Below are 27717 nucleotides of genomic sequence, written 5' to 3' on the forward strand. Positions count from 1 at the left end.
CTGTTGCATTCTGATATTTAAAGGGACACTGTCAAGTAATTGAGATGAAAAATACGACCTCGCCTTAAGCTGCTGACCTCCATCCTCAACGCTGCAGGATGGCTGCCACGTTCAAACACAGAGGCTGAAGTTTGACACCTTCTCACCTGGCCTGTGACAGCCTGGCTGTCAAAGGAGCGGGTAGCCCACGTTTGCCCTGTCTCCACAGAAGGTGTGAGAGGTGCTGGTATGATGATGGAGGGCAGCTGCATTCAGCCATTGTGCAACGTTGCTCGGCACTGCTGCTAAATGGATGCAGTTTGGCTGAAGACTTTATCTTGATTTTGGAGGGAGTTCAGGCTTGAACACTATGGGGTCACTGTTTTGTGATAGCTGAGCTTTTGCTCCTCAAAATCCCAGCTAATCTTCGTATTTCTAGGGTTCCTGCTCTTATGCTTCCTCTGTGGCAGCTGCAAAATGACTCAACCCCATAGAGTTGGGACATACCCTCCATAGAATGAAGACAGTCAGCAGGAAATCAGAAATAGGGATTTCCTTCTGTCACAGAAGAAAGGTGGGGAGGAGAAGGACAGGGATGGTGAAAGGAATGGGGTGAGTGGAGAGAACCATACATGCCCAAATGGAAAAGGACAAAATCGGTAGGGAAAGAAATTTTATTTTCAAGCTTGTAAGAGAATATTACAAACAATGGAGAGTAAAAAAATCCCAAACCCTAAAAACTATTTAAAAAGTACTTGACAGTGTCCCTTTAATATCCACAAATGATTCAGCCATTGTGCATTGAAAGAGAATGTTCCTGAAGAGCAACCGATACCTTCGAGGATATATCCCAGAGAAGGAGACTTATTAGAAGTGCTACACAGTCAGTCAGCAACTGCGCTCCCTCTTCAGACTAACTCTCTTTTGGATGATTGAATGGAATAGACTCTGTAACAAACTAACAGACTGGATGTGAAAGGATCAGCCTACAAGACTGAGTGAGACTGTTGCAAATTGAGCAGCAGAGATACAGACACCAAAAAAAAAAAAAAGGTACGTCTCCAATGCATGAGTGTCTGAATCAGCAAGGGAGCAGAAACCCAACAAATATGGGTCAGCTTCTTGTGATTAGAGTAAAATGGAAGGAAATTAACCTGGAATGTCTGCATGGAAAATGATGTGTGTGGGTGGCAAGGTCTGGATGCTGGATTTGGGGTTATGAAGGCATGAATCACACCAGTACTTGTGCTTGAAACACCTGCGGAACGTTTGTACAAAATTTGCCAAAAATGCCTATACGTCAAATAAAGGTTATGGAGCACCCTCCCCCCTCCCAGTTCTACCCTCACAAACCCCTTGTCAGGAACATTATGAAAAAAACAGGCTTCTTGGTGAAATTTGGGTATGCCTGGATTTTGTTAAGATTTTCTTACTGAGATGATTCAATCCGTCTTCTGTAAATCAATACTGAAAAATCCCCAGCCATTTCACTTCAGGTACCCCACGGTAAATCAAACAAGGCTACAGTGACTCATGAAACAAAACAACTCATAGCCCTGGTTAATTGGAGTCTGGAAAATAAAAGCACTCCAAATATTTCGTTCCCTTCCATGTTTTTATAAATCTCACACTACGTGTGTGTTTGTGTGCGCGTGCGTGCGTGTACGGGGGCTGTGCACAGAGCGTTACCTATTCCAGGTAATAGGATTTGTAAGACATGCTCAACCGTCTGTTCCTCTGCTTCCCCAGAACTCTGCCTACTCAGTTTGTAGTCTGTATTGCACTTGTTTTGTTGGTTTTTTTGTGATTTGTGTTGTTATTTTTTTCTTTTTTTTTTCTTTTTTTCTTTTTTTTTTTTTTTTAAACAGGCTGGAAAACATTAACCTCTTTAGCATGAGTGTGCAGCTCTCCCTCCACCTGCTTTTTTCCTTAGCTGGCCAGGTGCCGCCTCTTATATCTTGTGCAGTTACTGAAAAAAGAAAAGAAGAGAAGAAAAAAAGAAAAAAGAAAAGGAAAGAGAAAGAAAAAGGCACACCATGCTCCTCTGCTTTATGAGTTCTTTGTCTCCTCCGCTTCATGTTAAGGCCTCCTGAAATCCTCTGCTCAGACCGTCGTGACCCTCATGACGAGCTCTCTGTTACTACTAGACTGACTCCTCTGTTCGTGAGGCCTCAGGTGGCTGAGTATATGCAGGATGGTATAAGCACAGTGGTGGTCAGAGAGGGTGCCTGTGGCATGGCCGGCAGCCCGTGCCCCGCTGTCGGCTGGAGCGGAGTTAGTGGCTGTACCACCAGTGGAGGACGAGTGGGTGGTTTGGGAGGAGGGGCGCTGATTTGTCCTGGTCCCTGTTTTTTGCTCCTCCATGTCCTTTGTTTTGTCATAGTTCAGCACTTTCCACTGCTGATTGACCGCCTGCCACCGTTTAAAAATCCGGTAAACCGAGGGCCCTTCGTGTATTATTAGACCTGGAGGGAAGGGGGAAAAAAATAGACATAAAACACAAACAAAACTTCAGAAAGAACCATAAACCTTCCCCAGCATTTTTCCCCAGTTAACTGGTTAAGCTCAGCTCTCCAGCCAGTGCTTTCTCAATGATAAATCCTGTATTTTAATTACCGACAGGCAGAGCACTGGTGCTCCTCCTCTGCTGGATCCCTTTTCCCCCTGAATTAAAGGGATTACGGTTTTATCTCAGCTATCGACCAACGGATCGTAAATGTAGCACAGTGAGTTATGCTCTTACAGCAAAAGAGTATCTGTTTACCAACAAATGCCCGAGGTTTATCTCTCACTGGGCTAATTTTGCATGCTGCATAGGCATGATTCACCAGGCTCAGGCGTGTGTTTGGAGGGGGTGTAACTGCAGCTGACGTGTCACTGACGGCTGCTGCACCAGCGCCGTGTGTGTGCACAGCCCGTGTCTCTGCACACACACACAGCAGCAGAGCAGACACATGTGGAGGCCAGAAGCAGCAACTGAGCAGAAAAAGAGGTTCTGTCTGTACCCATAAGTGATTTGTTATCCAAGGCAAAGTTCTGCTCATCTGCAGAGCAGGTACCTCATCGAACGTCACTGCCTCCTGTAAGGGGGAGCTCAGCATGCTTGACAGAAAAGGCAGAGGAGCTCCCAGTGTGTGCAGAGCATGCAGGCAGTGCCTGTGTCCTGCTGCCCACCTGCAGGCACAGGGCTGATGTCTGCGGATGGCTCTGGGCTGTAGGACACAGCACTGCTAATGGTCTCTGTGTTCCGAAGAGAAGGAGCAGCTTAGGCCCCTCGGTAGCCCAGCAGTTATCTCATTTCCCAGCTGTCTCCATCATCCTCCCCACCCTTGCATGAGCACTAAGGAATTAAATAATTTTAGTTGCTTGGATGGTGACAGTACTTGAGTATTAAGCTCTGCTATTATTACTGAAGTTGCCACACCCTGGCTAGACCCTGTGGAAGCACTAGGTCTCTAGCAGTGGCTGCAACACAGGTCTTCTCCACTGAGGCTGTAGGAAGCTGCAACATCTCCTGTAGACTGGCTTAGCTGGCACACTGTAATATACCTCACAAGCTTTGCTAGAGAATGGGATTTATGTGAAATGAGGGGAGTCTGAGTGTGTCTGCTTTGCAGCCATCTGTCTCTTAGGAAAGTGCCTTTCTGTCCCATGTAACTGAAGCCAGACCAGCAGGCAGGACGGGGTGAGTTAGCACATGGATGGCTTCATTGTCCTTAATGATGAAGGCTTCACCATTCTGGGTCAGGATCAAGATTATCAAAAACCCTTCTAAGAAGAGTAGCTTTCTTGCCTTCCTGTTGCAAGCATAAAAATACAAGAACAAGACTCACAAGAATCAAACCCATGCCTAAACAAAGGGGCTGACTTGACCAACAACTTGTAGAGAGATGATGGGCACCCCAGAATAAAGTGGTTTACAGCTACTACTGATTAATCAGATGCTACAGCTTTACCAACCACCTACCTTTTCTAGACAGCTCTAGCTTCTGATGACAGATAATTACTGGAGACAACCTGTGCCACATCAGACCCCAAAACACCTAAAGGTCATCTTACCCTTAGGGCTGATCTCCCCATTACCCACTGACAGGATGCAGGCACTTGGTTTCTTAGGATCAGCATCTGATGTTAGAGAGTTTAAATCCTTGCTTCAGTACAGATTGAGTTTCCAGCCTCCCTGGTTCTAAGCATAACTAGGAGCCCTGCTGACTTGATCCCAGACTAGCTTCAGGGGGATCACATTCATTGAAATGGGGTGCTGAGCCTGCTCACTGGCTGTAGAATTAACTCCATTGGATAGCTTGTATGCAGATCTGACTATTTTGGGACAGGGAATGGTGTAGGGCACCACAGTAAGAGAGAGCTCTACCCTCTAGTTCCCACAGGCCACTGAGATTGCACACCCTGCAGTGCTGCTGGCTTTTTATAACCAAACCTGTGATGTCATAATAGAAAAATGTGGGTTTTCCTTCCTGCTTTGAAAGATGGTTGAGAATTCTGACGTGGTCTGATCAAAGCATCAACCATAAAAAGCAGGACTTAGGGAAAGCCTGCAGATGCAGCCAAGGACACAGAGCTTTGAAGCATGCCTGAAGTGGATCAGCCCACGACAAGGGACATTAGACATACATTTAAATGAGCTGTCTGGTCAGTAATGAATGAAATTCCACTCTGATCAATGTTTCCCAGTGTTTCTCAGAGACCACTTTAAGCCTGGGATAAAAGAGCCAAAATCAAATGTTTTCTCTTTGGCTGTAGAACATTCTCCATAGCATCAAATCCATTCTACAAAGTATTAAACACCGAGCCACGATTGTAAATCTATTCTTAATTACCTTATCACAAATATTTAATGCGCAGCCTGATTCAAGAGGGCTGTTTATAAAATTCTTGTTTGTTTGCCTTCTAATTATAAATGTTTATGATCTTATGCAATTAACTGTGTGATGCTGATGGATGGGTTGCTGAGTCAATTGAGCAGCTGTTTTCTTAGATAGTTTTGGTTTCCAAATATTTATAAAAGTACAAAATAACCTCTTTTCATCTGTATTTACTGGGCCCTAAATTACTTATCGATTTCCCAGTGTCAAGCTCAGGAAGCTGTAAAATTAAGAAGGAACCAAGTGGAGGGGTGGGCATGGGAGCGGAAGTAACAGTGACTCATTTACAAGAGGAAGTGCCAAGAGTAAGCAAGAGTCTATCAGTTAACATCAAGCTGCAGGATGCTTAATGCTCTCACTGAAACACATCTTGTCTGCCTCAGATAAATTAGGATTGGAACTCTTACATTCAGCTCTGTGCATCCCTTAACAAGAACACCCCTCCCCTCAAGAATCATTCTTGTTGACAGAGGTGAAATGTTCAATTTAAAGGCCAGAATTCAGTGGGAAGTCCTTTAGGAAAGACTGTATTCAACCTGCGGTGTCCATTTAGAAGCAGTTATTCCATAAGCCAAATCTTCTGTGTGTGTTAAGATTGCAGGCTGGTGTGATCTTCTCTCTTTGTGCAGTCCTCAACACAGAAATGTCTGTATCAGAGTTTCAGATGGATTCTGGGAGTGTCCTGGTCATTTTCTACTCCTCCCCATTTTATCTCGCCCTCTTCTGCTTCACAAAATCTGTTCTCAGTATTTCCTCTGTGAAAACCATCCTCTTCAGAAGGAAAATTTCTGTGAGTTGTGCACTTGTTAGCCCAGATCATTGCCTGCTTCATGAAATCCCTAGTTTTTAGTGCTGGTGAAGTGGAACTCCCATGGAACATGGGCACTCATGATGTGGTGCTCTCATTCCCATTTTCTCATGTAGAGACCTGGCTGGACCAGCATTGGCTGAAATTCCTTGATCTGAAAATCGTTGAAAGCTGGACTCTCTTGGGAATAGATGAGACAGAGGTGCATTGCATCAGTGGGCTTGTAAGAAAATTGATCTAGAGAAAGATCCTCAGCCCAAGGGCCAGAAGGGCTGCTGGGATAACAGTGGCAGATGTGACAAGGGAATAGTGTTTGTGTCTCTGGATGGGGAAGCGGGGATCACCATCCTGTGAGATTAACCCAGGGGGTTGCGAGCCTCCAATTTAAAGTAACTTTGGAGCAACAGTTTCCCAGACATGACATTCAGTGAATTCCTGAACATGGTTAGCCTCTGCCGCTAAGTGATGTTTTCCGCAGAATTTTCAGCCTCTAATTAACCTTACTCTTATTCCAACACTTGCCGTGCATTTTCTTGAAAGAAACGGGTAAATTTTTAAGGCAGGAACTGTTTCACTTGTTTGCCAGTAAGGAAAACCATCAAAACAGGGCTTCTGCTGACAGTGGGTAGCTCCTCACCCCTGCACTGACACTGATATTATCTACACGAGAAAAAAATCACTGTCCATTCCAGCCAGTTGCCTTCTCAAAAAGGCCCTGTCTTGTCACCTCTTGTTTCCACCTTCAGCAGGACTTTGCCTTTTTGTTTTCCTTTTCAAATGCAATTTCATCTCAGCCAGACAGCTGCCATGCTTCAGCCTGTTTCTGTTGCTTTCATTATTGGGTGTCAGGGGAAGATTATGGCAGCTGTGATCAAAGCTTAATGTTTGCCTCCACAGCAGTTGTGACTCAGGCCAAGGTAAACCAAGCTTTCTGGGAGATAACACTTTATTTGCTAGGCTTTTTCTCTATTGACATCATTGCATACATAAACCCTTCCCTCCCTTTTTGTGAATTCTTTAATCTTTTGTGACAATCTCAAATTTCTGCACTTTTGTTTCCAAAGCTCCACCAGCTCAGCCCTCACTAATCTTTTTGCCTTAATCTTATCTAATTTGCTCCATCCTTAGTCGCCTTTTATCTTGACCTAAGAACAGGAAAGTGGCTGATGATAAATCAGGAAAAGGGAGTCAGAAGGATCTGTTCCTCAAAATACAGGCTTGGAAAGAGGTACATAGTATCTGGCATCCCTCACCATTGTGCTCAGGTCAGTTCCAGCTGAATATAATAAGTGCTCTGAACAGCCTGGCATACTTAGATGCCCCTGTGGCAGATACTCAAGGCTGCAGAGGAAATGGGGGTGAGCCTGTGTTCTTCAGGAAATAGGGTGAACCAAAGAGCAGGGAGAGGTAGTTTTGTAATTGCAAACAATGTCATGGTATCCATACGACTGTGCACTTGGGCTGATCTGGAGTTGTGAACTCCCAAGCTAACCAGGCTGGAAATGAGTTAATGTCCTCCTTCTCCTCAATCCTGTTCATCATCTCCAGAACCTTTTCATTTCATCCCCCTTTTTCTGCAGGTGAACTCTCCAGCAGGGTGCAGTCCCAGAGCAGAGAGGTGCAGAATCAGCACCTCAGTAACCACCTGCCTTTTGGTTCCCCAATGAAATAAACTGGTGTGTCACTGTCTTCAGCAGTGTGACTGTCTGGTCCAGCTTGTGTTTGGGATTCTGATTTCTCATTCCTAAGGGTAATGCTTTGCACCTCTCTTTATTCAATTACATCTTGTCGATTCCTCCAATTTGCCAAGATAATTTCAAATTTCAAATGCTGATCTGATCCTCCAAAGTGCTTACAGCTTTTTCAAGCTGGGTGTCATCTGTGTATTTTATAACTGCAGATCCTATTTAATTATCTAAGTCATTAACAAAAATACCGAAGAGAGCAGAGTCCAAAATACTTGAAAGCAGTTTCTCCATTGGCTGTACACCTGCATTATAGTTATTTAATCTAGAACATGCTTCTCTGGGAGGACAGTCCAAAGGCAAAGCACCAAGAGCATTGCCCAAGCCACAGAATATTAAACTAACAGCTTCCTCCTTAGCCACTTTGCAATTACCCTTCCAAATTACATCTGGTTATACTCCTGTGCTCACCAATAGGTTAGCTCAAAAATATTCAGTATCTTTCTATGAATCAGTTAAGCTGATTTGCCCTTCATTTCCTCAGTGCCTGCCTTCATTATCTGATAGAGATTATGTTTAAAGTTAGGTACTCTGCTTGCATTTCCCCAGCTGCCCAGCACCTCCTGCATCCTCGTTGAGTTCCTGATGATGAAATGCTCATGGGTCAGCCACTGTTCCTGCAGCTGCCTCTGAAGTTCATTAGGACATGCTGACAAGGACAGAGCTAACTCATTTGAATATTTTTGAGGCTCTTCTTTTCTGATTCTGCCCTGGGCTCCTTTCTCCTCATTAAAATTATTTTAGTTAAGTTTTGAGGATGGAAACAAAGGCAACATTTAACTATTTGGCCCTTTGTTATCAAATACTATTTGAGCTCTCAGACTTGCCTTGTTCTTATTCACTTATGCTTATGGACCCAGTTCTTTTTGCCTTTTGAATCTCTGGATGGTCATCTTGGGGCTCCACTCTGACAGCTCCCCATGCCTGTGTGATTTCTAGAGACTTTTCATTAGTTGAAGGTTATTCTTTCTGCCTTTTGTGTGATTGCAGCTTCTGATTTTGGGTCCTCAAAGAGTTCCTGATGCAGCCTCTGTGCTCTCTTCCCACGCTTCTGAGCTTCCCCCTGCACAGGCACAGTTTGCTGCTGTGCCTTTAGTATCATCCCTTTTGGCAGCTGTGAGCTGTTCACAGCTCTTTTATCCTTCAGATTCTCTTCCCAAGAGACACTCGCTGCTCTGCTCCCCTGGGGCTGCTGCTGCTGCTTTTCTGGAGTGCATTATCCTCACATCTTACTTTTCTTCAGCTCTGGAATGCTTTCATTAAACAGTTGCTTCCTATACAAACTACTGATACATTCAAATTTTCAGGGAGTCTTTGCTTTCTGGGGAAATGGAATAGGAAGTATAGATGCCTTTGTAACTGTCATCTCCACTCTCCAAAATATAATTTTTGTCCCCAGAATGTTTCAAGAGCTGAACACTCTACCCTGCATACAGGATTAGTTCCTACTGGTTAGCTGGGAACATGTGGTGCTGTCTTATAGAAATTTCTGGAAGCTGCAAGACACTGGACCAGTGATCAGGATTTCTCTAGTCCATAAGACTTTTAGCAAAGGTCTGCTCTGAATAATGCTGGAACTGTACTAGGAGGGTGTGCAGTCTTAGCAATTGCCAGCATTGAATGAGATCAAGTATAAATTGAAAATGTATTCATAATGATTAGAGCTGAAGTGAATGCTTAACATATGGAAAAATAATTAGCTGATTATAATCAGGCACTTTCTTATCAATCATTCTCAATGCACATTTTTTTTAATGTTTAAAGAACTGATTATGTATGAATCTGAACTGTGTTTTGGCTCAGCAGAACTGGGATGTCTGCATGGCTGGACTCCCTTGAGTGCTGTTATCACTGGATGACACAGCCATCATGGATCCCATGGACCTGGGGAAGACAAAACACTCCTTCTTCTGCAAAGTGCCTTCACTGTAGTGAGGTTTCACTGTCACACAGCTTTCCCAGCACTGGCATGCCATGCTTGGATCTCCTGGGCCACAGGGCCATGACTCCAGCAAAACTGAGATTGAGCCCCTCAGAGATTGCTACCTCCACAGCCAGGGAAGAGCTCCCACCAGGGTACACAGAGAAGCTGTTGCCAGTCTTGAGAAAGTCTTTTATGGAGGTTTGGACTCTTCCATTTTGGGTCACTAGAGCAAAAACAAGCTGGCCCATAACCTTCAAGTGCTGACCAACCAGAAAACCTTATGTTTATTACAGCTCATTTCTCCTTGTTCAAAGGCAGCTGTGCCTCAGAGCTTCCTCAGCCCCTGGTGGGCCAGGACCACCCCCCCAGGTGCAGTGAGAGCCCCTCTCCTTCCCTGCTTCCTCCACCCCATCTGGCAGAGCCAGGGGAGCAGCAGATCCCACCTGGGCAGGTCACCATGCTGTGCCCCAGCTCTCTGCAGCTGTAACACCCAGCCCGAGTCAGCAGGAGCCCTGCCAGGTGGGACATGGATCCAGCGTGCTGGCACCTCAGGGAGCCTCCACAGCTGCTGCTCCATCAGCTGGGCGATCCTGGGGCACAGTGTGGGGGGCTGGGGACAGAGGCAGCTCTTTTATTACTGCAGGGAGTGCCTGGTGTGGCAGCTGGCAGCATCCCTCCCCCCTCAGAAGCACTGTGATTTTACAGGATGAGGCTGAGCTACATGGCAAGAAACGATTTCCAGGCTGTGACACTGCAGCATGTCCTGAGTTCATGTGACACAAGTATGCAGCAGTGATTCCTGTGTGCACAGGATGCCACAGGCTCCTCCTGGAAGCAGGAGCTGTCCACCCCACAGATATGGCATTTGTAGCTGTGGGAGGAGGAAGGCTTTATCCAGCAGGATGAGCTGAGTTGACAGGTAGGACTGCCTGTCATGGGGCTTGTGGAGCTCATGGCAGCTGGGGGCAGGGTGTTGCAGGAGCATTTGGGGAGCTTTTATGGCTGCAAAATAACACATCTTCTCTGCGAGGTGCTGCCTCCATCCCAGGGCAGCCCTGCTCAGCCATGTTCTCCACAACACATGGGCTGAGCTGATAAGACCCAACATGAGGAAACGCTGGCAAAATTAAGGAGCTGAGAAGAGGTGTCCAATGGAAATGAAATTTCATTTTGTTCAGCACACCCACACAGTTTGTTTGCAATGGGAAAATAACACCAGCTGTCCTGCAGAGATGTGACAGAAGAGCTGGGCTGACCCCTGGAGTTGCACACAGCAACACCATGGCCCTGGAGATGCCACAGTACTTCGTTCTATAAACATACAAACTACCAACCACAACTTCCTCCTCCTGCACTGCCCAGACCAGTACTTTTTTACCCCTTGATTCAAAACAGTGATAAAAACCACCCTAAAGCAAAACAAGAAATAACAGTGAAAATAGGTAAAATGAAACCCAGAGAAATTCTTGCTCAGGCAGTAGATAAAAGCATAACTGAAGTGCTCCCATAAACTCAGTAGTCTGTGGACAGCTACAGCAAAATGGATGTTGTGCCCCAAAGGGCCCTTGTACTCCTGTGGTATTTAACTGACAGGGCATTATAAAGCAGAGGATTAAAGGGAAGTCTGTAGTTATGCAGGGAGCAATAAATGAGACTCTTCTTGGAAAAAGCAACTAAATTAATAGAGATGGGAGCTCCACCAAGAGAACAACCCCTTGCTTATGAATCATGCCTCTCCAGCACCATTCCCCACTTGTGTGTCTATCCATAAATGTGCCAGAAAGGAGGGATAGGGCTTGGTGGCAGTACTCATATAGCCTCTTGCTCTCTTAGAGTTTTCCTTCTTTGCTTTGTAGCTACGACTGGGTAGATGCTCTTGGAAGTTTTTTTTTCCTCTGAATATAAAATGGATATAACAGCAACACCCCACATCTTGAAAAGGCTTTGTTCAAGAGGTGAAAGACATTCATTGTGTGCATGACAGATACGGCAAGGTTTTTAAAAGAAGGGAGTAAATAATAATTTCAACCCAGGTTGAACAGAGCACTGATCTCTAGGTGATTTTATGGGTCTTTTCTACCTTCAGATTTCCAGGCATTCCCTACAGAAGTCCATGGAGTTGAATACTTGTGGTGAAGAGAGAAAAAGCACGTGACTTCCACTTCATTCTGTCTGCATGATGGAAACCATTCCTCCAGGTCTGGGTCCTGAACCTTCCCATGCCATAGCTAATGTTATTCTGACCAAAGCACTGCCTGGGCAGCCATGCTGATCCCTAGACATTCCAGGGACACTCCTTTAAAAGGACAACACCACTGTGCTGTGCAGGGCTTGGGAATCTGCATTCACACTTGCTTGGAGACCTGAAAAAGTCACATTGTTCCTCAGAATGGAAGAACACGTGTGTATTTGCAGACAGGTTAAAATGTTTCATTTGGAATTGAATTTTTTTTAAATGTTGTATTCTAAATTCTGACACTGAATTTGAAATACTCAGCATGAGCAGTCATCTCTAAATGTTAAATCAAAATGCTTTGTTCAAGAATGATCAAAACATGACATTTGCTTATTGAAAGTAGAACTAAAGCCTCCCTCTCTGCTTTTATTAGCAAATGAAATTCTATAAGGAAAAATGAGAATAGTTTCACAATTTTTTCATTTTCTAAGTGATGCAGGTCCTGTCTGAGCCCAATTCCTCCAGACTATTTCAGTCACCTAAGTGCTTTTTCACTAAGAGAAATACAAACCAATTAGGAGAGACACAAAGGTGAGTACAGATCACCCTTGCCATCCCCCAGGGTAATGTAGGGCACATGGGCCAAACAAAGGGACCTGAGATGCCTGTGATGTCACACGTTGGCATGTGCATGGTCATTGCTTCTGATGCCTCACTGGAGTGAGATGTGAGCATCTTTCCCCTCCAACATGCAGGAAGGCATCCCAAGGATGAGGCAGAAAGAGTTCATGCTGGACTTGGCCAGCCTTTAGTTGGGATAAACATATTCCTGGGATATGCCATGGTGCAACCTGTCCTGTGCTGCTTTGTCCTTCACAGCCACGACAAAAAAAAAATTAAAATCCTTCATTGCAAACCCAGGATTTCTGTGAGATCTCCCAAACCCTTTCACCTTGGGTGCTGCAGTCTCTCTCTGCTCCCTGATGACGTCCCCATAGGTCTCACCCCACCTTCTTCCCTGCTAAGGTCTTCCCCTCTCCCACAGAGGCACTACTCAAAATTAACAAAGAGTGGTAGAAGCCAAAAGGACAAGGGTCTGGTATTTCTGATCTGTTACCAGCTAGGATCTCTGGGAAGGCAAAACACGTTTCTTACTCCTCTGCACCTACAAGGATCTTCCACCAGAGCTGAAGGCCTTTGTGGCTGCAATATCCAGATGAGTGAATGCTGACAGAGGCTGAGGGGCAGGTAAGGGTTTACCTGCACCTATGGGATCTGCCAATGCTGAGCTCACAAGCATGACAGCAGTGAACAGAGCTGAGCGTGGCTAAACCTGCAGCAAAGGTTTAGAGAGCCTTGGAGAACACAGAAAGGCTCTTCATGTGGCTGTGGCTGAGCAGAGTGAATTGTCCCACCTGGCATCGTGTGGATATTGTGGAACCAGCTCTGCCATGGGGCAGAGGGGCTCAGGCTGTGGCTGTCATTTGCGGGTCTTGGTGCAGAAAGGAAAGCAATGCTCCAGGGAGTAACTTTCAGGAAGAATTAAGTTTAGCAACTTAGCCCATAGGCCTGTTTGCAATATTCTTCACTACAGCCTGTTGTATCTGGGTTGAAAGATGGTAGGTAGCCATCAATCAGTCTCTACAAGGTGATCCCAGAGCTTGATTAATGTGTCTGCGTATTAATCTCTTCTTACCTCTGCTTTTGGCTCCCCACTGAGCTGGGGACACACCAGAAGCAGCCTCATACATGGGGGGTGACCCCACCATGGTCTCATCTTCGACCATGGAGTTAAATTATCTTGCTACAGCCACAACAGCCTGCCATGGACCACAGCTTCCACCTCCAGGAGTAATGTGTCTTTGGGGATGCAGGCTGAGTAGGAGGAGTGACGGGACAGAAGGCAGTTGGAAAAACACAGCCTGGCACAGAACTGAGGACTTTTTTCTGCCCTTACTAGACAGCACAATTTGTGCAGCTGGCATGGGAGATCCTACCAGCTGCCTACAAGGGAATTTCCTGCCACAGTGTAGAGGTTGTGACAGGCAGGTGAGTGCTTCTGCCTCTGCCCACGTACGGAAACTTAACCCGGGGACACCAGGCACTTGATTTTGTCAAGGAGTTTAGTGACAGTAAGGCACCATTCTGATTGTATCACACTTGAAAGCACAAGATGCAGTTCACAAGGCAAAAGAATTTCTTTTTTCCCCTCAAAAAAAGTTAATTATGTTGCCCTCATTAAACACCAAACACATCGATCCACTGGAGCAGAGAGCACCATATGGTTATTCACAATAAATACATCCCTGGAGCCCCGCTGCAACAGTGGGACCCTGCTGGAAGTGGATGTGGAGAAGGAGTGTGGAGCTGAATGCACACATCTGAAAGCCCAGGTGCTGCTCAGATTGTGCTGGAAGCCAAGTTCCTTCCCTGCAAAGAGGGAGAGGGTTCAGAGCCAGGTCCAAAGCTGTGTCTCTTTGCTCAGCAGCGACATTCTGGCTCTGTGGAGAGCGGCTGGAGCTGTGCTGGAGTCCTGTGGGCACACAGAGCCCCTGCAGCCCTGCCCACTGCTGGGAGCACACAGTGCTCCACACGTGCCAGCTGCCCCTCTGCTCTCTTATGGAACAATCAATGCAACAGTGGATAAAAATAGGTCCCTTCTTTCAGGGGCAGAAGGGTGACTTGTCTTGATTTTGCCGAGCATCCACTGTTCCTGGACTCCTTCCAAGGAGTCAGTGGCCAGGTCAGCTCTGCAGCATCACTTCTCCTGATGCTGGCCCAGCTACAGGGCCCACAATGATTGCTCCCCAGGAGGGACCCAGCTGGACTGAGAGCCCCATAACATGCCCTGTGGGGACTGTTCCTGTCTATACAGCCTCTGTACAGCTGATAGATCAATGATTTGCTCAGTGGTTTTTAAAGCATGCACACTGCGGCTGAATGTGTCCAAACCAGGGTTCATGGTGAAGAAAAGGTGACTTTGCTGCCTAGCTTTATCCCAACTGCCTGCTCTGAAGGTAGGACCTGGATCTGGCCAATCCTATTAGCTCCTGATAGCTCCAGTTTACATGCAGATTGATTGGGTAAGAAGTGCATGAAGAGCATGGCAAGCAGTGCATCAAGCTGAAAGACACAGAATACTTCTGTATATTCTCACAGATCTTTTCCAGGTATGCCAAAGCCACACACATTTGCTGTGTGGGCTGCTGTCAGGTCTCTCCTCCAAAGACATTTGCTGAACTACTCTGCCTTGTGCTCTGCCTTTAGGGTGTCATCGAGCCAACATGTGGGTTTGGTGCTTCCTCAAAACTGATTCCCTACTGTGGTAGCAATTCTCCCAGCTTTGTACCTTGGGGGACTGTGTAGACCTGAATGAAAACATCTGCTTTCCTTTAGAGAATGGGATTGATACAGATGAAGACCAAGACCCTGAAGACACTTCATTTCTCAGTTTCTTTTTATTTCGTTGTGACTTTGACTCCTAAATCCTTTGAATGCTGAAGGCCCAAGTGACCTGGCTAGATAACACCACGAGGCTACCTCAGCCCGGCATTTCCTCTGGAAAGCAAAGCTAATTTAGAACAAAACCCCATTAGTCTTGGCAGGAAGCTTGAATTGTCACTGTTTCAAGGAAGCTCCATTAATTACTGTTCCCACTGCACTATGAAAGATCAAATGCTGTGGATCGGTTTTAATTGGCTATTGATTTCTTATGTTATTACCTATGGTTGTGCTGAGATGCTGTCAGACATACTGGATGCTTTTGATTATTCTTTCTGGCAGCTGGGATTAAAAACAGCAGGCAGACATTTCCTGATTGGTAATGGATTGCCATGGTGTGCCAACAAGACTCGTTGGCTGGATGAATGGCCCTGCTCTGCCTATCTTGCGCTGCTGAGCTGCAGTGCAGTTTTGAAGGCAAATACCATCAGGGGCCAGCCAGGGAAAGAGCGGGAAAAACTTCAAAGAGCACGAGGATTTAGTGCTTGCAGAAGTGCACTGCTGTCAGCACCAAGGTGAGCCAGGGAGCAGGGATTTGGGCACAGACAAAGCAGAAGTGCCCATCAGTCAGTGATCCAAGGAGAGGCAGATCAGATTACTTTTGCATTGCTGGGGATAACCCCCCAGCATGCCAACCTCAGGGATAGCCCTGTGTGATCCCAAGCAGGCCAGCACACACAAACCATATCACCACAACCCTGTGCACACAGCCTGCTAATGGCCCTCCTGGGACACCCTTCTCCCTCAGAGCCCATCTGGGAATGCCTGAGCCCACTCTGTGACATGCTCTCATTAGCTGGCAGAGTTGCTCCTTGTTTAACAGGAGATGCTTTCCTGTCCTCCTGACCCCAAATGACACCTTATTCTACAAATGTCGACTTCCCCTAATTGCACCTTGGCAGAGAGAGAGGCAAACCCCTCCTTTCCTCTCCAAGGACTGTCATTTAATTAACAGGCAGGTATCTCTCAGGATTTAGAGGCCAGCTCTAAGCTGCTACTCTCTCTACTCAGTAACTGAGGCCTGTGAAGGCTCATTCCATTTATCTGTGCATTTCGATAACCGCGTTTTTGATAATCTCGCTATGTGAGAGATTTACCTCTTGGATTTACCTCTCATGGACCATGGAGAGAGCAGTTAATCAAATGAACAGTCCCCATCTCATTTCTCATTCCCTTCCTGGTTCCTGATCTCAGATGTCTGTGTTGTAGATGACTTCATAGCAGAGCAATACCTATGTTGGCACCATCACCAGTTTCTAGTTTAATCCAATTCTCATATCTGTCCTACAGACATGACCAGAGATAGCACAGAAAGAGAGATCAGAATCAAAGACATCAAGGCTGGCTGGATATCAAGAAGCATTTAATTTGTTCCTCCTTCACAAACTGGGATCATCTCTCTGCAACCTGTTCTTGACATATGTTTTCTAACAGGTTCTTAAATAAAATCCAGTACTGGAGGTTCCCACAAATCCCAAGCAACATTTTCCAGTGCTTCTTGTCCTCCTGTTAGATGTCTGAGAGCAAGGGGAAGAACAGTGTTGAAAGGCCATCTTGCTCATCTTGCCCAGAAGGACAGAGATTCTGGTGCTTGGGGCCATACCACCTGTCCCACTGATCATGAGGAGCAGGCTGGTTTTACTTTGGTTGTGGTTGTTGTTTTCATCATGGGTGGAGAGATAGATAATGGTTCCTGTCCTCGCAACTGTCTTTGTGGGGCATGCTAGATCTAGAAAAGTCCAAAGAAAACTAGTATATTACTGAAGGTTAGTGACTGAGGTTCAAATCCAGACCCCTGGATTTTGTTCCATGGATCAATAGTCTCTGAGTAAACAGACATATTTTGACAGTTCAGCTTGGAGATGATCTGACCATTTCAGAACAAATGAAGATAGCTACAACCAAATGATCTGTGCTGAGGGAGCTGTATGTGCAAGGAAGCACTCCTGCCCCCACCTTTGACTCCACGCCGGAAAGATCAGCGCTGCCATGGCACTGTCCATGCAAATTGCCGCTGATATCTCTATCTTGGCAAATTGCTACCTAAATCCCTTACTCACTAGGTAGAGAGGAGATCACACAAAACAGCTGGACAGTTGCTGACTGACTCTCTCATTTTATTCACACCTCTGCAGAGTTGGTGACTTCTCCAGCTCTGAGACTCCACAGTGCCAGAGAAGTGTCCTGCTGAGCATCTCCAGTGACAGGGTGTATAAACCTGCCTCCAGGACAAGAGTCACTGGCTACCCAATGGATGTGAGGCACCCAAGTGTAACTGAAGTGCAAACTGGCAGGAACTACACAGGAGCTCTATTTCAGCCCACCTGCTCTTCAGTAAGGACTTTGTCTTTCAAACCCCTGCTCCTCTGATAGTGAAAGAAAAACTTGGGGGTCAAGCTGGAGGAAGAAACAACTGGAATTCATGCAATTACTGTAGGACCTAGGGTATCACAGTCTGCTAGCTAAGGCTGCTCAGCCTGTTACAAATAAATGTACAGACAGCATCAGCTGGAAAAAACAAGTGTGGTAGAACTGAGTGCACCTAATGTCCTGCCCTTTCCCCATGACTGAGCATTTCTTAGTTCCTAAATCTTTCCTACCCACCCACAGGCTAGGAAACAAAAGAGGAAAAGGGCTCTGCTGCAGAGGAGGAGACACTGAATTGCACAGACAACACTCCCGTACTTCAAGATCCATTGCCACTGTAATTTTCCATGAGAGGTTTTATCCTAAACTTGCAGAAGTTGAACTAAAACCCAGGGATGACTAACAAGAGGCTTGGGGCCATGCTGGCAGTCAGGAGCAGAACTTTCAATCTCCAGAGCTGCCTTTGACTATTTGCCAAAAGACCCTGCATGAGGCAGTAAGGTTTGGAAGAAGGATAAAGAGAGGGATAAAAGCTGTTCCACAGTGAGGAACTCACTGCAAGCCTTCTAGGGAGACACTGCTGCATCCATCACAAAGTTATAATGAATGAGGAATTCACCTCAGTTGCAGTGTTCATAGAATGGGTTGGGTTGGAAGATCATCTTGTTCCAAGCTGCCTTGGGCAGGGACACCTCCTACTACTCCAGGTGGCTCAGAGCCCCCATCCAGTGTGGCCTTGAACACTTCCAGGGGTTGGGCACCCACAACTTCACTGGGCAACCTGCTCCAGTGCATCAGCACCCTCACAGTAAAGTATTTCTTGCTAATATTAAACCCTACTCTCAAATGGAAGCCATGACCTGTGTTCCATCACCACGTGCCCTTGCCCTAAGTCCCTCTCCAGCTCTCCTGTAGGCCCCTTGATGTACAGGAAAGCTGTATCCCCAGACCCTTCTCTTCTCCAAGCAGAACAACCCCAACACTCTCAGCTTGTGTTAACAGGAAAGAACTCCCTGTGATCAGTCCCTTACCCTGGCCTGACCTGGCCTTGCCCCTCAGTGGGACAGAGCAGCCTTCTGGCTAGTGCCAGTGCATGCCCTGAAATCTGCAGGGCTGAGGAGAAGTCACTCAGAAAAGAGAGATGACCAAAACAACAGCCAGGGAGTCACAGCTCACGCTAAAGATCTCATTTGTCACTGAGTTGAACTGGGCAGAGGAGGAGGAGGAGGGGAGGAGAGTGAACACACACTCTCAGCTAGTACTGCTCAGAGCTTATTTCCTCTCCACTGCTGAGCTGGCAGGAGCAGCAGCAGCAGCTGGGATTTCAAAGAGCAAAAATGCACTATACAATCAAGTTTTACACTGCAGGGTGGCAGGGGCAGAGGGCTGGCAGCATCATATATGAGCTTTTCTACAGGAATGGGGAGAGAGCTCACGTGCTCCAGAACATCCCCTCTCCTGCACGAGCATGGGTGGGCAGCTGGCAGCACGGGCAGACATGCTGCACACAGCCCAAGCAGAGCCAGCTCTGGGCAAGAGAGCCCACGTACAGACATGTTAACTCACTGCATCTGTAATGCTTCCCACTGGCTGTTGAGTTTGTGGGAAAGCCAGCATGCCTGGCACCCCAGGACTGCCAGCTGTGCCGCAGGAACATGAGAGAAGGGGGTGCCCCCAAGTCACGACTCTGAAACGCTCCTGGGAATGGGATGTCTGCTCGTTCTTTGGCTGGAAAAAAACCAAAACAAAGCTCCCAGCTTAGGGCATTGTGCTTTATGGTGACATCAGTGGAGATGCAAATAAACTTATTTTTCCCTCAGAGAAGGTGGAAAAGAGAAATAGATGCCAAATCCTTGGAAAAATTAACAAAAACAAACAAACAAACAAAAGAACCTTCTGTCTGCCCAGTTCCCCTTCAGTTCAAAGTTGGCATGGTTTGTTCTCTGCTATGTGGGAAGATTTAGCTCCTATTAACAGATGAGCTAATCAGTTCCCCTCAGCTCTTGAAGCTTTATCAAAGCCATTTAATCATGTTACTTATGTCTGCCCAGCTCAGAGCTCTCCACTTCTGTCCCCTGCCAACAAATCCACACATGTGCACACCACACATGCACAGGGAAATTTTTTTTCCACTTTCAATTCCACCAGCAAGAGAACATAGCCTACTGTGCCAATTGTGCCAACATATGGGTGCTGCCCATCCCTCTTTAACACACTTTGTTCCTGGGGAAATGTGGTAGCTCCACCACACACATGGAGGAGCAGGGTGATCTCTACAGCCCAAGCTCACATCTCGTTGCTTGCACAGTGGTGACAACAGTGGAAGGAATTGGTCTTGGCAGGCCCAAGTCCTGTGCTGGAAGGCTGCTGAGGCCAAGAGCCATTTGAACCTGGACACCAGGGTGTGCAGTCCAGAATTCTGTCCCTGACACTTTTACTTCTGCACCCAAATTCCACCAGTTGCTGCTCTGTCCTGCTTCTCCTGAGGGCTGGAATAGGGGCTGTTCTTCCTTCTGGAATGACTCTATCCACACATACACATATCCACCAAGTCAAGATGACTGCCTTTTTCCACTGAGTTTGGGAGGGCTTCTTCTAACTTTGTAACAGTGATGTCAGGACCCGGACATGAAGACATCTTTGGTTCCTTTTTTGCTTCCTGTCAGGGTCCCTTGAACTGACAAGTGATCTTGTGGCCTGGGCTTGGGTGGACACTGCTCAGGGGCACATTTGGAGGTGGCTGATGCTCACCAGAGTGTTTCAGAAGCTGCAGGTATTGGCAGCTATGTCCCTCCATCCTGCAGACCTGTACTGGTCCCAGGGAGACTCTACTGGGGTCAGGCTGACAGCAGCTGCTGTGCTCTCCAGGCTTGTGCAGTGTGAGGTAGCTGCATCCTCAAAGAGCTGCTCTGTACCAGCAACCTGACAAGAACCCCAGGCTGGCCCATGACCTGGTTTGGACTTGCAGCTCCAAGGTGGGCCAAGGAAGGGGAAGCCAGTCCTGCCTGGCAGAGAGACTGCGCTGGAGAGCCAAGGAGCTGTGTGTGGAGAGACCCTACCATGCCCAGTGTGGGGCAGTCCCTAAATTAGCTATTCCAGGAGGAAAGGAGTTTCTCTAAAGCCTTACACACCCCAGCCTCCCCCAGACCTCCCCACCCACTCTTGCTCTGAAGAGACATCTGCTTCTCTCTGGCATTTTTGCAGGTCCCTCTGCCACCCCAGCCAAGGAAACACTCCGGGGCCGCCCAGGCGAGCTGAGAGAACGGTGAGGAATGGGCTATAAAAGCAAAGAGGAGGAAAAGCTGTGGGCACTCAATCCAGGCCAAACTGTAGGGCTGGCTCTCCAGGCCATGTCCCACTCCTCTCCAGAGGTGAGCGAGCCGTGGCGCGGTGTGAGATACGGTCACCCACCTATACAGACAATGTCCATGAAGCCGTACATTCCATAGCAGATCTGGAAGAGCAGGTCCTGGCGCTGCCACTTGGCTGAAGGACTGAAGGTCGACCAGATGAGCCACGAGATACTGGCGATGAGGAAGAGGGAACCCAGGATGGCCGCTGCTATCTGAACCTTCTCAATGACTGTCAGAGAGATGGCCTGCCACTGTACAGGGAGGGGACAAGAGGGAGGGAGGAAGGACAAAAGAGAAGAGATTAGTTACTTGGAGCACATCACTGTTTTACAGCATTGTGGTGGCTTTGGAGATCTCAAAGAGCACCTATGGGCACGGGTGCTTTTACCCCATCCACATCCGGGATGGAGCGTGGCAGTTGTTCCATAGTGCGTGGCCTTGGGTTTCTTGACATAAAAGAAAAGAATCCTGCATCTCACCAGGAAAGCACAGCGACCTGAGTGAGGCAGGATGGATGAAGGCACCAAAAATAACATGCCCATGACAGTAGATATGCGACGGCCATCAAAAACCGTAAAGCTACTCCATGAAATAGAGGGACTTGCTCCCAGTCGCTCCCTCAAATAGAGGCCAGGCAAAATCCTCATCCAGTGCATCCCAGTACCAAAAGAGTAAGTGTCTCAAAGAACCAAGCTTTCTTTTGAAGGCCTCATATGAGCTGGCTCTGTGCCACTTTGTGAGATCTGACATGATCACAGCCCTAGGTAGAATCTCACAGTGGCAATGCACATCCCACAGAACGTGCTACAAACAACTCAAGTTGTTGTGGTCAGGACACCCTGCCTTTAGATGATGACATACTCAGGCTGTGTTCCAAGGTAAACGTCAATGCTTCTTCCTCAGAAAAAGAAAAATATAGAAATAACTCCTCCAAATCCATTCACTTTGTCAAAGAGCTTTGTATAAGCTACTTTATAAATATCCTAAACCCAGACTCCTCTCTGTCATCCAGCATAAAACCTCCCCACTCAGATTTACACTGCTGAGAAAACTGTCCTATAAAACCAAGAGCAGAAATTGGAGTCTTTAACAAGACTTGGGGACGTGGTCCACGGCATCTTCTGCAAATCAAAAATAAAATCTGTAAACAGGCTGAGAAGGGACAGTCTCTCCTGGCATTGAAGTATATAGGCCACCTCTAGCTGTGAGATACATGCCCTTGAAATCACAGTGGGACTGGCAGGAGGATAAACAAAGATGGACTTCAACCTCCTGCAGGTATAGAGGATTCAGAGGAGTTGAAAATCTTTAGCCTAGATTCAGCTCAAATTCAGTCTCCCTGTGAAGTGACAGTCTTGTGAGATGTCAGTGCCCTGCATGTTGGTCAAAGACATCCTAGGACAGCAGGACCACCCAGCAAGCCTTGTCCCATCCTTCTGCAGTGCAAGAAGGGAGTTCAAGCACTGGATACCTCTTCGATGCCCAGGCCAGCCAGGAGTTAGCAATGTTTTTTGCAAGGACTTTTGAACCCTGACTGAAGAGTGAGAAGCACAAGGTGACTTGTGCTGGTACAGGCACACATGGCACTGCTACCAGTCCAATGACCATAGCCCTGAACCAAATGCACTTCCCTGAAAAGGGCTGCATTTGGAGAGGGACAAACGAGAGCTCCAGCCAAAGGCTGAGGTGTGTGGGTGGCAGCTGAAGGAGAATCCTCTGCCTCTGCCAGCCTTGCTCCTTGGCTTACATCCTGCAAGGGCAGATAGCCTTCAAATTGTCAAAATGTGCAGCACCAGTGAGGTGGGCAGTACCAGCTTATTTGGTAGTTGGCCACAGAAATGGCCACTGAGCTACTGAGCAGAGGGAAAGCTTGCTCCCCCCTGAAGCAGGACTAAACCTAGTCTCTTCCCTGGGCTCAGCTACGGCAGTCCAGCTACTTCCTGCCATCTGCCCCAGCCAAAGGCAAACACTTAGCACTGGGGCCACTCAGTAATCTTCTCAACAGCCCATTCCCACTCTGCCACAGCCCCACCTGCTCCACGCCTCCACCAAATCCATCTGGCCCCTTTGTGCCACTGAGAAGGTCCCACAGTGAAGAGCCTGGAAATCCCAATGCTGCAGAGGTGCTGGAGTCCACAGGAGAGGTGCAATGGTGCAACTCCTCTCCTGACATCAGGCAGAGCAAAGGCCACCCAGCACTCATCACAAATCTGGCTTCTGAGGGTGGGATAAGCAGCTCTGCCATCCTCCCATCAGCTCTCCAGCTTTGTTCTCAACAGCACCATAAGCCAATGAAGGACAAATCTGCAAGCAATGCCATTAGCCCAGAGCTCCAGGACTAAATTTATGTGGTGGGGAGGGAGCTTGGCTATGTGCATGGGGTTGCAGTTTCACCCCTGCAGCCTTCCCCAGACCTCATCTCCCCCTCCAGTGCCTGTGGCTGACTCGGAGGGAATGGGAGTGCGGAGAGCACAGCCTGGTGCTGCGTGCGAAGGCTTTACTGCAGGCCCCGCACGCTGACCCGCGTGCGCCTGTGCCAGCCAAATCATTCTGCATCATTTCTCTCTCTTGAGGAGGTAATGGACTGGCTCCTCACCATCTGCCTGGCATACTGCAAGGCCTCTGGTAGCAACAGGTCCTTCCAAGGTAGCAATTAGAGGCGAAGGGAAGACAAGAAGGAACTGTTTTCTACAACTAGCCATGTGCCACCAACACCATGGCTTTGCAGAGAAAGGGAGGCTTAGGTGTAGCACTAAATACACTGTCAGAGGGGATGGGGCACAGGGAACAGAAGAGTTACACCAGAGTCCCCTTGGCTGGGAACAGGGAGGCTGAAACACTGGCAGGGACAGTGCCTGACACTGCTCAGCTGGCAGTGGCTGCTGGGAAGTTCACTGTGGTGATAATGTAGAGCCTGGAGTCTGTCAGCTGTGCCAGGGGGTAGGAGGCTCTCCCCCTGCATCTGCACTAAGTGACAGTGACACACACGGCAGCAGTCCTGACTCTGTTCAGAAGGTGGCACTGGGGTGTGATTACCCTCTGGCAAGGAGGTAAATGGGTCAAAGCTGAACATTGGGGAAAACAGCCAGCATGCAGAAGAATTTTATATTTTTCAGTAAAAAAAAAGAAGTAATAAACGTTGTATTTTCTCTCTGGCAACCCTGGGAACTGCAATTTAGTGTCCCAGATCTAGCTTGAGCCACTAATAACTAGAGTCATTATTTTTCATCTTTTAATTCCATTTTGCTACACATCTTATTGCATAAGATAGAAGATGTTAGCGTGAGACAGAGATGCAGCCTCTTACCCCCATGAGTGCTCAGACAGAAAGGTCCAAGAGCTGTTCAGAGGTGGAATGTGCTGATGAATTTCAGCTGCAGGAGCTCAGCTTGATGTGTCCCTGCACTGGTAGCCTTAGGAGGTCACCTCAATCACAGCACTGTGTCTTTCTGATTTCATAACAGCCCTTAGAAAATCATCCCTTTTCCCAAGCCCTCTCCACCCTCATTATGGCCAGCAGACCAGGGACTTGGCAGATGACCCTATCATCCTTGGGTCAGCAGTAGAGCTGCTCAGCAACTCTGGAGTCCCTCTACTGGCACATCTGAAACCCCCAAAGCTCTTTGTCTGAATGCCTGGCAGCAGACACAGCCCCCTCCCTCCAAATCTCCAGCTCAAATGTTCAAGATCTAGCAAGATCACAGTGTCAAGCAATCCCACCTTGCGGGAAGAGACCTAAAGCTGAGCCCTTCTTCCCTCAGCTGATAATGACTTGAGCTCCTGGTAGCCACTGAGCAGCACTAAAGGGCACCTTTAACACCTCAGCTCACCCAGGCTGTCAGTCAGGGACATGACCTTTAGGCAGGTAGAAAGCTCTACAGATGCTCTGCCAGTGCGAAACAGGGCAGAACTAAGGACTTGGTGGTACCAAAAAGCTTTAAAGGCTCCTACAGGATAACAGGATCAGCTTTGTGAGCTCCAGACTCACAATGGCTTCAGAACATGTCCAAGCAGTTCTCTGTGATGGTCTGCCACCCACACTGGAAAAGTGCTCCAACCCTCCAAACCATTCTGGAGAAACTGTCTGGAGCTGTCTGTCCTCTGCCACCCCCCTGGGCCAAGTGCTTTGGCACACCACCCATGTCTGCAGGTGCAGACCACTCTCTCTCAGACCAGTTTCCCCAAGTTCCCCCATTTTGCCCAAAGCACAAAGCTCTGCAACCCAGATGCCTCAGAAAGGGCTTCTTAGGAGCTCAGGTCTGACATTTGTGATGACTTTAGTCAGGGTCTAAGCTGGTACTACTGCCTTTGTATGTCACTTGCTCTCCTGAGCTGTTTCATAACCTGCAAGTTGGCCTTGACACAAACCTGTTTCCCTGTTTGCTTCAGTGCTTCTGCTTAGAGATTTGTAAGTGAAAACCTGCTAATGTAACACAGATGAATAATGTCATTACTCTAGTATTTAATGCCTGATCTGTATTTCCCTGTCTTTGGCACTTGCAGCCTACAAAGTTTCCCAAGCACCAGCACAAGCATATCCAAGGCAGATGCTGCCTGTAGAAGATGTCTATGTCTTACTGCAGCAGCTTGCAAAGAAGTCTCATTTGCTAGAAAAGCCTTCCTGCACTCCCCTGAGAGCTCCTCCATGCCTGCCTCAGGCAGTTCAGTTTATTTTTATTGCTGTATCTGACACGTCCCCTTAATACACATCATTAACATCCTGAGCTGTGCTAGTCAGCAATTTAATTCTCAGACCCAGGGTCACAAGCAAGAGAGGCTTTTCCTAGAAGGTTGGAGAGGATCATTTTCAGCTTAGGTGTGGTTCTCCCCTTGCTGCTGTCCCAAGACCCGGGCCATCAATTATCTTCTGGAGGATGTTTTTTGGTTTGTTTTTTTATTTTAACAAATTCGCCAAGCAAAATTAGGCCATTGCTGCGGCATTGCTTCCCTGCTGTACACTTACAGATGCTGTGGCTTATTCAGATACTAGAAAAGCAGCAAGGAGGAGGGAGGGCCCAATAGGGCCATGCAATGGAAATGTGCAATGATGAAAAACCCCCTCCTCCATGTGTCACAGCATCTGGTAAGACTCAGGCTACAACACTGGCATCCTGGAAAATTCCTGTTACAACACACAGGCCCTGAAGTCTCTCTTGCAGTGACTGCACCCATTGCTTGCAGGCTGCAGCTGAAGCTCATCAGGGACCAGCAAAGCTCATGCTCAACACAACTGATTCAGCAGGCTGGGACAAGCAGGAGACATCAGTAAACTTGCCTCAAGCTTTTTAGCTCAGCATCTCAGGCTGAAGTTCAAAGCTCTGTGAGATCAGCTGTTCTTGCAGTTGTGAGCGTCCTGATGAAGAGGCCATATAAGAGCACTCATCAGCTCCTAACAGATCCTCACCATGGATAAAATGGAGCCAGAGGAGAACAGAGACCAGATCCCAACCCCAGCACTGGATAACTGGGGATCTTTGGAGCTGAAACACCCCTCAGTGCAGGAAGAGTCGGAGACAACAACTGTAAATCAGAGCTGAACTCATCCAGACTGCAGAGAGTTGTTGGGAAGGTTGGTTCAAACAGATTTTCTCTTTGCCAAAATCAGAGCATCAGGGTAGATGCGGTTCAGGACTGACTATAAAGGAGGTGTATAGATTAAATACACTTCAGAGGCCCATCAAGGCAGATACCCACTCCACTATGTATCAGCACCAGGGTGCAGGCAGTACCATCACGTGCTTCTAAACCCCTGTGCCTTCAGGGTTTTTAAAAATCATGGGCTTTACACAAGTATTACAATGGAAGGAAGCATTTAAAGTCTCCAAGCCTATGACTCCTGTCTCGGTGACTGGCAAACTGGAGAGCAGAATGGATTGATGGATAGATGGATGGATGGATGGATGGATGGATGGATGGATGGATGGATGGATGGACGGACAAAAGCTCTGGATTTCCTGGTTGTTCACAGCTGATGGAATATTTTTGCTCATTCGCTGCCCGACTACTGCTTGGCAGGACACCTGCTATGTTGTCCAACAACTTTAATCTCCCAGTCTCAGCAGGTTAGCACTATTGCTGCTTTAAGACCTTTGCTCTTAAATGCCTGCAATCCAGGGAGCAGGGAGTGGGGTGGGTTAATTCACAGAGATTAATTCTGCCAAAATAGAAAACTAAAGGTCTCTCTCTGGTATGAAGCATCGTAATAGCCTGGAGGCTGGAAGGAGCCTGTGTTAATTATGCATGAACCCGGCTGTAACTTCTCTGCCCACACCATGAGTCTCCAGACACATCTGGCCCATGCTGTGCTTCTAAGCACTCCAAAAAATGTACAGCAGATGTCAAAACGGGCAGAGAAACATGAAGGTCCCAGGGAACATGTGGGTGTTGCATGTGCTGCTCTGCTCAGACCAATTGGACATGCTTCAGGGAGCCCAGGGTCTGCCAGCTGCCTGGATCTGGCTTCCCAGCAGTCTATCAGATCCAGGACACAGGAGAGAGGTAGGCCATGTTGCTGGTTAGAATCTAGCCAGGCTCAGAGCATCACCCAAACAGGACAAGGACATGAGGCTTGTGTGGTCCTTGCCTGTATTGTGATTGGTCTGGAAAAAACAGATGACCTTGACTTCTTACAGCATTTGCCCTCCAAAAACTGTCCTTGAGAAATTCAGAGATTTCTTGTAAGAATAAAGCTGGGCCCAAGTTCCAGCAGACCCTGAGAAGAAAGGTCGGGGACTTTGAGATATACTTTTATGTCCAGTTGGTCTGTGTTATCCACACATGGGGTGTAGACCAAGCAGAAATGATGCTCCTCCCACCTGCACATGCTGTGACTTGTTATGGGATGGAGTGTCGGGGCATAGTAACTCCTGTGTCTTCTTTGCCTCCTTTTCCCAGTATCTTACCAGATGCTGAGAGCCACTGAGAAATGAGGCATTCCTACTAAGGGGTTACAGGGGGCCCAAGCCCTTAGTACTGGTAGGA

General features: G+C 47.5%; 1 protein-coding gene across 1 annotated transcript in view; it reads right to left on the bottom strand.

Moving 5' to 3' along the window:
- Positions 1-2082: 2082 nt before the first annotated feature.
- Positions 2083-27717, bottom strand: part of MARCHF4 (membrane associated ring-CH-type finger 4) — a gene marked incomplete at both ends in the record, with an annotated part of 93628 nt that continues 67993 nt past the window's right edge. The window contains 2 exons of the mRNA XM_084208891.1: positions 2083-2444; positions 20795-20987. Of these exons, the coding sequence (XP_084065017.1) occupies positions 2083-2444; positions 20795-20987 (555 nt within the window). The remainder of the gene's footprint in view (positions 2445-20794; positions 20988-27717) is intronic.

The sequence above is a fragment of the Fringilla coelebs genome (assembly GCF_963513975.1).
Source record: "Fringilla coelebs genome assembly, chromosome: 7".
NCBI classification, from domain to species: Eukaryota; Metazoa; Chordata; class Aves; order Passeriformes; family Fringillidae; genus Fringilla; species Fringilla coelebs.